The sequence below is a fragment of the Anolis sagrei genome, chromosome 13 (assembly GCF_037176765.1).
Source record: "Anolis sagrei isolate rAnoSag1 chromosome 13, rAnoSag1.mat, whole genome shotgun sequence".
In the NCBI taxonomy this organism is placed as follows: Eukaryota; Metazoa; Chordata; class Lepidosauria; order Squamata; family Dactyloidae; genus Anolis; species Anolis sagrei.
In genome coordinates this window covers 7,959,131-7,972,473 of record NC_090033.1, presented here as the reverse complement: position 1 = coordinate 7,972,473, position 13,343 = coordinate 7,959,131, and the positions used below count along the sequence as shown (strand labels likewise).

Here is a 13,343-nt window from a genome sequence, read left to right as displayed (position 1 = left end):
TAGGCCAAAAACATCTGGGGACCCCAGGTTGAGAACCACTGCCACAGATGGATGAACATCCTCCAAGGTTGGCCATAGAGGAGATAGGTTGGCCATAGACGAGATAGACTTCTTCCAAGGGTTGGCCAATGACAGGGCTCTTCCAAGGCTGGCCATAGATAGCTGGACCTCTTCCAAGGGTTGTCCATAGGTGGGCCATAGACAGGCAGTCTTCTTCTAAGGGTTTGCCATATATAGACAGGTCTCCTCTAAGGGTTTGCCATGAAGAGAACTCTTCCAAGGGTTGGCCAACAATAGGTCTCTTCCAAGGCTGGCCATACATAGCTGGACCTCTTCCAAGGGTTGGCCATAGGTGGGCCATAGACAGACAGTCTTCTTCTAAGGGTTGGCCTCCTCCAAAGGTTTGCCATATATAGACAGGTCTCCTCTAAGGGTTTGCCATGAAGAGAACTCTTCCAAGTGTTGGCCAACGATAGGTCTCTTCCAAGGCTTGTCCATAGATAGATGGACCTCTTCCAAGGGTTGGCCACAGATGGGCCACAGATAGTTTTCTTCTAAGGGTTGGCCTCCTCCAAAGGTTTGCCAAATATAGATAGGCCTCCTCTCAGGGTTTGCTATGAAGAGAACTCTTCCAAGGGCTGGCCAACGAAAGGTCTCTTCCAAGGCTGGCCATACATAGATGGACCTCTTCCAAGGGTTGGCCATAGGTGGGCCATAGATAGACAGTCTTCTTCTAAGGGTTGGCCTCCTCCAAAGGTTTGCCATATATAGATAGGCCTCCTCTAAGGATTTGCCATGAAGAGAACTCTTCCAAGCGTTGGCCAACAATAGGTATCTTCCAAGGCTGTCCATAGATAGATGGCCCTCCTCCAAGGGTTTGCTATAGGTTGGCCATAGATAGATAAGCATGGGTTGGCCATTGACAGGCCTTCTCTAAGGGTTTGCTACAGAACACTTGCCACAGCGAGGCTTCCGAGGGCCAGGGCCACTGTGCACCTCCCAAGGGTCCAACATGGTTCATAAAACATACAATTGTACAGTATCATATCTATATAAAAGGCTTTGTGAACACAATGTGCCATTTTCGTTAAATGGAAGTGAGCATTGGTTTTATTTTAATATGGCTCGAGAGTCCCATTGAACTGAGAGCCTACGACGTCATTCGTGAGCGAAGGGACATCACAGTCTTAAGTCTGGGCCCTTCTAACCTGATTGTAGAACATGCCGAGGAATGTTTCTCTTTGGTAGTCCTTTGGCGGTGCTGCTTTCTCGGGGATGATGGGGGCTGTAGTCCAACCCCAGGCTGAGAAGAGGACATCATCGTCACAACCACCGAGACGCATGAGATGAATGGAGCCTCCATTTTCAAGAGTAATAATACACCAATCTCATGCTCCCAATGGCAAGACGTAATGGAAGGTGCAGGAAAAGGACTACAATCCCCATCATGCTGCTCTTTAAAAGCTGGCCAAAGGAGCAGCACCTGGGGAATGTGACGCGTCAATGGAGAAGGGACTGTGAGGTTTGGGAGTCCATCTAGACCTCTAGGGGCCTTCTGACCTGCAGACACCTGTGGTCCCTCTAGGACTGTCGGATTTTGGGCTACTATTAGTCCCCCAAGGACTATAGGTTGTGAGATCCCTCTAAGGTTGCAGACCGTGCAAGTTTTGGGGTCCCTCTAGGCACATAAGGGAAGTCTTTCCACCTGCAAGGTTCTGGGGTCCCTCTAGGGCTGTAGGGCTCTGGAGCTCCTACAGAACGGTGGAGTTTTGGGGTTCCTCCCTGCCTTTCCGCCCAGTTCCTATAGGACTGTAGAGGTTTGGAGCCCCTCTGTAGAGTTTTGGGGTCCCTCTAGGCCCATAAGGGAAGCCTATCCACCTGCCAGGTTTTGGGGTCCTTCTAGGGCTGTAAGGCTGCGAAGTTCCTATAGGCCTGTAGGGTTTTGGGGCCCCTCTACCGAGATTTCAGGTCCCTCTAGGCCCGTAAGAGAAGCCTTTCCACCTGCAAGGTTTTGGGGTCCCTCTGTAGAGTTTTGGGGCTCCTCTGTAGACTTTTGTGGTCCCTCTAGGTCTGCAAGGTTTTGGGACCCCTCAGTATGGTTTTGGGGCCTCTCTGTAGAGTTTTGGGGTCCCTCTAAACCTGGAAAGGACGCCTTTCTACCTGCAACGTTTTGCCCCCCTCGGTGCTGTTTTGGGGACTCTCTGTAGAGCTTTGGGGCCCCTCTGTAGACTTTTGGGGTCCCTCCGGGTCCATAAGGGATGCCTTAATACCTGTAAGGTTTCGAGGCCCTTCTCTTTGGTTTTGGGGCCCTTCTCTGTAGAGTTTTGGAGTCACTCTAGACACTTAAAGGAGGCCTTTCCACCTGCAAGGTTTTGAGACCCCTCTGTAGAATTTTGGGGCATCTCTGTATAGTTTTGGGGTCCCTCTAAGCCTAGAAGGGAGGCCTTTCCACCTGCAAGGTTATGGGGGCCCTCTGTAGAGCTTTGGGGCCCCTCTGTAGCGTTTTGGGGTCCTTCTAGGCCCATAAGAAACGCCTTTCCACCCGGAAAGTTTTGTGGCCCTTCTCTATGGTTTTGTGGCTCCTCTGTAGGTGCCGCTAAGCCTGGAAGGGAGGCCTTTCCATCTGCAAGGTTTGGGTCCCTCTAGGACTGTAGGCTTTTGGGATCTATCTCCTCTTGTGAGGTTTGAGGGTCCTTTGTCGAATTTCGGGGTCCGGTAAGGGATGCCTCAGGTACTGTAGGGTTTTGGGGTCCCTCGCCGTTACGCCTGGCATCTGAACCCTGTGGGAGTTCTTTGGGGTCCAATCCATTCCGAGAGACCGGCTCCCAGGACCAGCAGTCCTCCTCCTCCTCCTCCTCCTCCTTTGCATTGGGCCCAGTACTGACAATGGTACCACCACTTCCTTTGTGTGGGTCGTTGCATAAGGTTGGACTGTCACATTTAGCCTTGAAGCCGGCCGGATTGGCCCTCTCTTCCTTGGTCCTGATGCCCACGGCCTTCAGGATGGTGTCCATCTGCTTCATGTAGTCCAGGTGGCCACTCACCTGTAAGCAACCACAACATGTTATGTTTTTCAAGTTCCTTTCATACCTTTGGCTTTCATTCTTCCAGCCCTGAAGACTGGTTTACCTCACACTGAGGCCTCTCTCGCACTGAAGACTCTTCATATTGAGGGCAACTAACACTGAGGCGTACTAAAGCTTCTCACTGAGGTCTACCTCAGAGTGAGGCCTCTCTCAGGCCATGGCCTCTCAGACTGAAGAATCTCCATACTGAGGGCAACTAACTTTGAGGCGTACTAAAGCTTCTCACAGCAGGCCTTCTTATACTGAGGCCTACGTCACACTGAGGTCTCTCTCAAGCTGAGGCCTCTCTCAGACTGAGGGCAACTAACACTGAGGCGTACTAAAGCTTCTCACTGAGGTCTACCTCACACTGAGGCCTCTCTCAGGCCGTGGCCTCTCAGACTGAAGCCTCTCCATACTGAGGGCAACTAACTTTAAGGTGTACTAAAGCTTCTCACACCAGGCCTTCTCATACTGTAGCCTACGAACACTGAGGTTTACCTCACACTGAGGCCTCTCTCGCACTGAAGCCTCTTCATATTGAAGGCAACAAACACTGAGGCGTACTAAAGCTTCTCACTGAGGTCTACCTCACACTGAGGCCTCTCTCAGGCCGTGGCCTCTCAGACTGAAGCCTCTCCATACTGAGGGCAACTAACTCTGAGGCGTACTAAAGCTTCTAACACCAGGCCTTCTCATACTGAGGCCTACGTCACACTGAGGTCTCTCTTAAGCTGAGGCCTCTCTCAGACTAAAGCATCTTCATATTGAGGGCAGCTAACACTGAGGTGTACTAAAGTTTCTCTCTGAGGTCTACCTCACACTGAGGCCTCTCTCAGGCCGTGGCCTCTCAGACTGAAGCCTCTCCATACTGAGGGCAACTAACTTTGAGGCATACTAACTTCTCACAGAAGCCTTCTTATACTGAGGCCTATGTCACACTGAGGTCTCTCTCAAGCTGAGGCCTCTCTCAGACTGAAGACTCTTCATATTGAGGGCAACTAACACTGAGGCGTACTAAAGTTTCTCTGAGGTCTACCCTCTCTCAGGCCATGGCCTCTCAGACTGAAGCCTCTCCATACTGAGAGCAACTAACTTTGAGGCGTATTAAAGCTTCTCACACCAGGCCTACCTCACACTGAGGTCTCTCTCAGACTGATGCCTCTCTCACAGTGAGGCAAACTAACATGGAGGTCTACATATACTGAGGCCTACTAACGCACTGAGGCCCTTCTCCCACATTGCATCCATTTAACCCTTTCAGTGCTTGATTCATATTTTTGTAATTAAAAATACAGAGTTAATTTTTTAATATTTATGACATCTAATTCCCAGAATTCTCCAACCAGCAAAATCTCACACTGAGGCCTCTCTCAGACTGAAGCCTCTTCATACTGAGGGCAACTACCACTGAGGCATACTAAAGCTTCTCACTGAGGTCTACCTCACACTGAGGCCTCTCTCAGGCCGTGGCCTCTCAGACTGAAGTCTCTCCATACTGAGGGCAACTAACTTTGGGGCGTACTAAAGCTTCTCACACCAGGCCTACCTCACACTGTGACCTTTCTCCCACTGAGGCCTACCTCACACTGAGGTCTCTCTCAGACTGATGCCTCTCTCATACTGAGGCAAACTAACATGGAGGTCTACATATACTGAGGCCTACTAACGCACTGAGGCCCTTCTCAGCAAAATCTCTCACTGAGGCCTCTCTCAGACTGAAGCCTCTTCATACTGTGGGTAACTAACACTGAGGCGTACTAAAGCTTCTCACTGAGGTCTACCTCACACTGAGGCCTCTCTCAGGCCGTGGCCTCTCAGACTGAAGCCTTTCCATACTGAGGGCAACTAACTTTGAGGCGTACTAAAGCTTCTCACACCAGGCCTACCTCACACTGTGACCCTTCTCCCATTGAGGCCTACCTCGCACTGAGGAATCTCTCAGACTGATGCCTCTCTCACACTGAGGCAAACTAACATGGAGATCTACATATACTGAAGCCTACTAACGCACTGAGGCCCTTCTCAGCAAAATCTCTCACTGAGGCCTCTCTCAGACTGATGCCTCTCTCACACTGAGGCAAACTAACATGGAAGTCTACATATACTTAGGCCTACTAATGCACTGAGGCTCTTCTCAGTAAAATCTCACACTGAGGTCTCTCTCAGACTGAAGCCTCTTCATACTGAGGGCAACTAACACTGAGGCGAACTAAACTTCTCACACTAGGCCTTCTCATAGTGGGAGTGGCAGTCCAGAAATGAAGGACAATGCTTCTCTGCAAACACGGTTTTGAATTAAAATGTAGACTGCTCCTGTCTAGAGAGGCTCTCTACCAACGACAAGTGAAGCCTTCTTTGTTCCTTTTGGATAGAAACCATATTCAAAACACTCTGACATTTGGAGCTTGGCACAGACTCGAGATGCTTCCCATTTCAATTTTCGTTCGTTCAATTTATTCCTTTCTGGACCCACGGCTTTTCCCAAGCAATCTGCAACCCCATCTGGCCCAAAATCGGTCCCATATTTTTCAGATGGAAGAGATTACAACTTTGATGAGCAAGGATCGTTCCGAAACCCGAAACCTATTTTTTGGAATGGAAAAACTGGGGAAATTTGAGGGGAAATCGGAGGGGGTTAAAACGGAATCAACGTGAAACGATAAAAGCTCTTATATTTAGCTTTTTTTCCCCTTGGCAAGTGAGGTCACGGGCGCTTTTGTGCTGCGATTCCTACGCTCCTGCATTGAAATGTGATATTTCTGGCTTATTTATTTCATTTGCCATCAGTCACTTGGGATTTCGCACAAAGGGAAAAGAAGACATGAAATTATATGGGGAGAGAACAGCGGGCGGGAGGCATCTCTCTATTCTTGAAAGGCCTATTGTCTTTTGATCGTGGATTTCAATGGCTTCTCTGCATAGTCAACGAATCACTTCCCAAAAAAGGATTCCCCCAGGCAGTAAGAAGCCACACCTTGGAAACTGCAAGGCCATTCAATGTTGATCAAGGTGGACATTGGCTACATTCACACCTACCTCAAACACACCAGAGTTCTTTCTTCCACCCAGACAAGAAACACCTCTCAACAAAGGATTCCCCGAGGCAGTAAGAAGCCACACCTTGGAAACTGCAAGGCCTTTCAATGTTGATCAAGGTGGCCATTTGCTACATTCACACCTCCCTCAAACACACCACGGTTCTTTCTCCCACCCAGATAAGAAACACCTCTCAACAAAGGATTCCCCGAGGCAGTAAGAAGCCACACCTTGGAAACTGCAAGGCCATTCAATGCTAATCAAGGTGGCCCATTGCTACATTCACACCTCCCTCAAACACACCAGAGTTCTTTCTCCCACCCAGACAAGAAACACCTCCCAACAAAGGATTCCCCAGGCAGTAAGAAGCCACACCTTGGAAACTGCAAGGCCATTCAATGCTAATCAAGGTGGCCATTTGATATACACACCTATCTCAAACACACCAGAGTTCTTTCTCCCACCCAGACAAGAAACACTTCTCAACAAAGAATTCCCCCAGGCAGTAAGAAGCCACACCTTGGAAACTGCAACGTCATTCAATGCTAATCAAGGTGGACATTGGCTACATTCACACCTACCTCAAACACACAATTGTTCTTTCTCCCACCCAGATAAGAAACACCTCTCAACAAGGGATTCCCCCAGGCAGTAAGAAGCCACACCTTAGAAACTGCAAGGCCTTTCAATGTTGATCAAGGTGGCCATTTGCTACATTCACACCTACCTCAAACACACCAGAGTTCTTTCTCCCACCCAGACAAGAAACACCTCCCTACAAAGGATTCCCCCAGGCAGTAAGAAGCCACACCTTAGAAACTGCAAGGCCTTTCAATGTTGATCAAGGTGGTCCATTGCTACATTCACACCTACCTCAAACACACCAGAGTTCTTAATCCCATCCAGACAAGAAACAATCAGCGACAGCTCATCACCTCCCAACAAAGGATTCCCCCATGCAGTAAGAAGCCAAACTTTGAAAACTGCTAGGCCACTGAATGGTAATCAAGGTGGCCATTTGATATACACACTTTAAAATTTAAAATTGCAACAGCACAACAACAGAGAGGAAGCAGGCAGGGACATCTAATTACCTCTCAACAAAAGTTTGCTCCAGGCACAGTCAGCCCATTGTATGCTAATCAAGGTGGTCAGTTGAAACATTCACACCTAGCTCCAGCAGACAAGAGTCCTTTGTCTCACCCTGGTCACTCCACAGATCTATAAACCCTTTTTCCTAGTTCCAACAGACCTCACCACCTCTGAGGATGCTTGCCATAGATGCAGGTGAAACTTCAGGAGAGAATGTCTCTAGACCATGGCCATACAGCCTGAAAAAACCTACAACAACCTATATTATATTATATTATATTATAACCTGAGGGCAGAGGTGACCAAAATGCAATATTATTAGTAATATTACATGTAATATAAATATATAATTATAATATCATATTATTATTATTATTATTACTATATTGCATTACATTATAATATTATAAATATTATATGTATATATAATAGATTATATTATATTATATTATATTATATTATGTTATATTATATTATAACCTGAGGGCAGAGGTGACCAAAATGCAATATTATTAGTAATATTACATGTAATATAAATACATAATTATAATATAATATTATTATATTGCATTGCATTATAATATTATAAATATTATATGTATATACAATATATTATATTATATTATAACCTGAGGGCAGAGGTGACCAAAATGCAATATTATTAGTAATATTACATGTAATATAAATACATAATCATAATATCATTATTATTATTATATTGCATTACATTATAATATTATAAATATTATATGTATATACAATATATTATATTATGTTATATTATATTATAATCTGAGGGCAGAGGTGGCCAAAATGCAATATTATTAGTAATATTACATGTAAAATAAATATATAATTATAATATCATATTATTATTACTATTATATTGCATTACATTATAAATATTATACGTATGTACAATATATTATATTGTGTTATATTGTATTATAACCTGAGGGCAGAGGTGACCAAAATGCAATATTGGGGGTGGGGGGAGGTGTCCCAAAAGAGCCATTCTCTTTCGTCGTTCTCCCAAAGCAGCCGCCACAGGTTGTCATTGCTCCGAAATGTCACCCGATCTCACCAAAAAGCACTTGAGTTGGCAGGCTCAACTCGGCTTGCGTGGACCACAGCCCACGTCTTCCGAGTCACGGAAGGCGAGCTTCCACCGGTTGCTATTTATAGGCAAGGCGGCCGCAAACGACAAAAGTTACCAGCGGGTGACAGTCTTTCGGCTTCGAGAAGCGAGGGGAAGGACTACCAAGCAGGGAGGAGGAAGAGTGGAGGCAACAACGTGCAGCTCCTCACAATGAGATTCTATGATTCGAAGGGCTCTGAGCGTCTCTCCAAAATGGGAGCTCAGCAGTTGATGTTCCCCCCACCATGCCCCATCTCACAAATGGAACTCACCACGGAGGAGAGGTCCACGTTCATCATCCGCCGGTCATCGAGGTCGACTGGCTGGAGCCCGGCTACGTTGAGCTTGACAGAGGACGTCCGGTACACAAAGCGCAGGAGCCAGTCTCCCCTTGGAATCAACATGGAAGGAAAATAAGAAAGTTAAGCCAACCAACAAGTGAGCTGTAATGACAAAACTGGATCCAGATCCAAACCAAATATGACCCAATTAGCCCTCTGCTTTCCCATCTTATCCGCTGTTTATAAAACGTCCCAGTTTCTCTCTCCACTTTCCCCCTTCGTGCTCAGCTCACATTCATTTGCTGCAAAGTTACTCTGGGGACTCTCGAATCACTGCTCGGCTATGGAAACCCACTGAGAGTCACGCTCTCTACACGTCGGAAAGAGCCAAAGGCACGCCTTCTTTAAACCCACTGAGTCATGCTCTCTCAACCTCTGAAAGAGGCAAAGGTACACCTTCTCTGAACCAATGAGAGTCACATTCAATGTCGGAAAGAGCCAAAGGGACACCGTTGAACCTACTGGGAGTCACGCTCTTGCAACCTTGGAAAGAGGCAAAGGCACGCCTTCTATGAACCTACTGAGAGTCGTGTTCTCTCCACCTCGGAAAGAGGCAAAGACACACTTTCTCTGAACCTATTAAGACTCTCTCCACCTCGGAAAGAGGCAAAGGCAGACCTTCTCTGAGAGTAACATTCCCTTAACCTCTGAAAGAGCCAAAGGAACACACCTGAACCTACTGGGAGTGACACTCTCTCAACCTTGGAAAGAGGCAAAGGCACACCTTCTCTGAACCTGACAGTCACGCTCTCTCCACCTCGGAAAGAGGCAAAGGCACACCTTCTCTGAGAGTCATATTCTCTCAATTTCAGAAAGAGGCAAAGGAAAACCTTCTCTAAACCTACTGAGAGTCGCACTCTCTCTACCTCGGAAAGAGGCAAAGGCACACCTTCTCTGAGAGTCACATTCTCTCAACCTCTGAAAGAGCCAAAGGAACACACTTGAACCTACTGGAAGTGACGCTCTCTCAACCTTGGAAAGAGGCAAAGGCACACCTTCTCTGAACCTGACAGTCACGCTCTCTCCACCTCGGAAAGAGACAAAGGCACACCTTCTCTGAGTCATATTCTCTCAATCTCAGAAAGAGGCAAAGGAAAACCTTCTCTGAACCTACTGAGAGTCATGCTCTCTCCACCTCGGAAAGAGGCAAAGGCACACCTTCTCTGAGTCATATTCTCTCAATCTCAGAAAGAGGCAAAGGAAAACCTTCTCTGAACCTACTGAGAGTCATGCTCTCTACACCTTGGAAAGAGGCAAAGGCACACCTTCTCTGAACCTACTGAGAGTCATGTTCTCTCGATCTCTGAATGAAGCAAAGGAAAACCTTCTCTGAACCTACTGGGAGTCACGCTCTCTCCACCTTGGAAAGAGGCAAAGGCATGCCTTCTCTGAACCTAAGAATCACGCTCTCTCCACCTCGGAAAGAGGCAAAGGCACACCTTCTCTCAACCTATTGAGTCACGCTCCCTCCATCTAGGAAAGAGGCAAAGCACACCTTCTCTCAACCTGACAGTCATACACTCTCCACCTTGGAAAGAGGCAAAGGTACACCTTCTCTCAACCTACTGAGAGTCACACTCTCTCCACCTCGGAAAGAGGCAAAGGCACACCTTATCTGAATCTACTGATAGTCATCCTCTCTCCACCTTGGAAAGAGGCAAAGGCACACCTTCTCTGAACCTACTAAGAGTAGCACTCTCTCCTCCTGGGAAAGAGGCAAAGGCAAGCCTTTTCTGAACCTACTGAGAGTCATGTTCTCTCAACCTCTGAAAGAGGCAAAGGAAAACCTTCTCTGAACCTACTGGGAGTTATGCTCTCTCCCCCTCGGAAAGAAGTAAAGACAAACCTTCTCTGGACCTACTAAGAGTTGCGCTCTCTCCACCTGGGAAAGAGGCAAAGGCATGCCTTCTCTGAACCTACTGAGAATCACTCTCTCTCCACCTGGGAAAGAGGCAAAGGCACACCTTCTCTGAACCAATCAACGATAGGGTCCCCCCAGGTTGGAAACACGACACACACATTCCAAATTAGAGAAGAGGGAAAGTGATACGTATCCTGAGCCACGGACCTGCAGAAGCCATTGATAATCCTCCCCGAGACAACTCTAGCCAAGGGCTTCCAGTGCTTAGCGTCTCCTTCCACCGGTGCCCCAAGGAGCACAACGTCTTCCACGATCCCTCTGCAATCTAAGAGGCAAAAGAGTCAGATATTTTGCTTTGGAGACTTTTGAACAGAGGCTGGATGGCCATCAGTTGGGAGGGCTTGGATTGTGTATCCTTGCACTGCAGAAAGGCGGTTGGACTGGATGGCTTTTAGAGAACCCCTATAATACTAGAATCCTTGGACTGTTTGGGGTTGGACTGTATGGCCTTTAGAGTTGCCGAAAACGCTCGAATTCATGGGATTGAATGTGGTTGGACTGGATGGTCTTTAGAGTTCCCTAAAATGCTCAAATTCTTGGACTAGACTGAGGTTGGGCTGGATGGCCATTAGAGTCTCCTAAAACGCTAGTATCTTTGGACTGGATGAGGTTGGGCAGGATGGCCTCTCAAGTCCCCCCAAACACTCAGATTCTTGGACTGGGTGGGGTTGGACCAGATGGCCTTTAGAGTCCCCCAAAACTCTAGCATCCTTGGACTGCATGGCCTCTAGAGTTCCCTAAATGCTCGGATTCCTGGACTGGATGGGGTTGGACTGGATGGCCTTTAGAGTTCCTGAAAACACTCATCCTGAACTGTTTGGGGTTGAACTGGATTGTCTTTATAGTTCCCGAAAACACTCCGATTCTTGGGACTGGATGGCCTTTAAGGTAAAGGTAAAGGTAGTCCCCTGACATTAAGTCCAGTCATGTCTGACTCTGGGGTGTGGTGCTCATCTCCATTTCTAAGCTGAAGAGCCAGCGTTGTCCGTAGACACCTCCAAGGTCATGTGGCCGGCATGACTGCATGGAGCGCCGTTACCTTCCCGCCGGAGCGGTACCTATTGATCTACTCACATTTGCATGTTTTCGAATGAACTGGTAGGTTGGCAGAAGCTAGGGCTGACAGCGGAAGCTCACGCCGCTCCCCGGAATCGAACCTGCGACCTTTCGATCAACAAGCTCAGCAGCTCAGTGCTTTAACCCACTGCGCCACCGGAGGCCTTTAGAGTCCCCTAAAAAGTTAGAATCCTTGAACTGTTTGGGGTTGGACTGGATGGCCTTTAGAGTTCCCGAAAACCATCGGGTTCTTGGGACTGGATGCAGTTTGACTGGATGGCCTTTAGAGTTCTGTAAAATACTCATCTTGAACATGTTGGGGTTGGATTGGATGGCCTTTAGAGTCACCAAAGACTCTAAGATCCCTGAGGTAGATGGGATTGGACTAATTGGCCTTAATAGTTCCTAAAGTGTCGAGATGGCGGGTTCTGCCCAGAGAGCGGATGAGCTTCGCAGCCCTCGACAGGTTGGCAGCCGCCCGCGGCGGGGTTGTGTTTTTGGCCCCGATCCCTGGGTACGCGCTGTCCTCGATGGAGCTGACGGAGGAAAACACGCGGAGAGACAGCCGTGGTGCTAATGACTCAATGGGGATAATTTTCTCTCCCTTGCAATGACGATCACAAACCAAATCTGGAGGTTTTTTGTGTTGTTGTTGTTGCCAGCGCACTATTAATACAAGAAGCCAGCAGATGGATGGATGCGGAAAGGAGGGAGGAGGAAGGACGAGAGAGCAAAGGAGACGAAAGGGGATCGAAAGGAGAAGCGCAACACAGTTTACATCTTGGAAGGAGCTCCGTGGGAGACTTGGGAAGACTTGCTAGCCACAGTGACCCCCGCAGAGACCCTGTGTGGGTCTGAGAAAGAGGAGGGAGGCGCCAGACGCCTGACGGAGAGTGCCATCCGCCAACAGAGAAATCCGATGCAGAATAGCAACGCAAGGCAACCGTTGTGCACCTTCCGCACTCTCACCTTCCTCTTTGGCCATTTCCTGGAGGCAGAAATAGATGACCCTGGCCCCCAGGCTGAAGCCGATCAAGGTCACTGGCCGCCTGCCCTAAAAAAACGGGAAAAAACTGTCTTATTTCTTTGACGGGCGGACTCAAAAGGGACCCCCAGGGGTCATCTAGTCCAACCCGCTACCAAAATCGAGGAAATGTCCCAGGAAATGAGTCCACTGAGTTGAATTCGGGACACTGAACTATAGGGGAAGTTCCTCAAATGACACCATGTAACACTATTATTATTATTATTATTATTATTATTATTATTATTTGAAACACAACAAGATTAGCACACAGCAAGCAAGATCACTATACTGACTGTTGTATTGGATCACACACTGGACAACCAAGTTGTTATTATATATATATATATATATATATATATATATATATATATATATATAAAACTTTATTTATATATTATATATTATATTATACATTATATATTATATATTATTATACATTACTATATATTATATATTACTATATTTATTATACACTAGCCATCCCCTGCCACGCATTGCTGTGGCCCACATGGGGGTTCTGTGTGGCCCAATTCCATCGTTGTTGGGGTTCAGAATGTTCTGTGATTGTAGGTGAACTATAAATCCCAGTAACTACAACTTCCAAATGTCAAGGTCTGTTTTCCCCAAACTCCACCAGTGTTCATATTTGGGCATATGGAATATT

The 13,343-nt window shown here is 47.2% G+C and overlaps 1 protein-coding gene across 1 annotated transcript in view; it reads right to left on the bottom strand.

Moving 5' to 3' along the window:
* Positions 1–1,076: 1,076 nt before the first annotated feature.
* The window catches only part of TMCO4 (transmembrane and coiled-coil domains 4), a 33,395-nt gene continuing 21,128 nt past the window's right edge, over positions 1,077–13,343 (bottom strand). Inside the window, exons 11-14 of the mRNA XM_060758825.2 lie at positions 12,622–12,706; positions 10,744–10,861; positions 8,607–8,724; positions 1,077–3,044 (exon numbers count right to left, since the gene is read on the bottom strand). Coding sequence (XP_060614808.2) covers positions 2,643–3,044; positions 8,607–8,724; positions 10,744–10,861; positions 12,622–12,706 — 723 coding nt within the window. The 3' untranslated portion in view covers positions 1,077–2,642. The remainder of the gene's footprint in view (positions 3,045–8,606; positions 8,725–10,743; positions 10,862–12,621; positions 12,707–13,343) is intronic.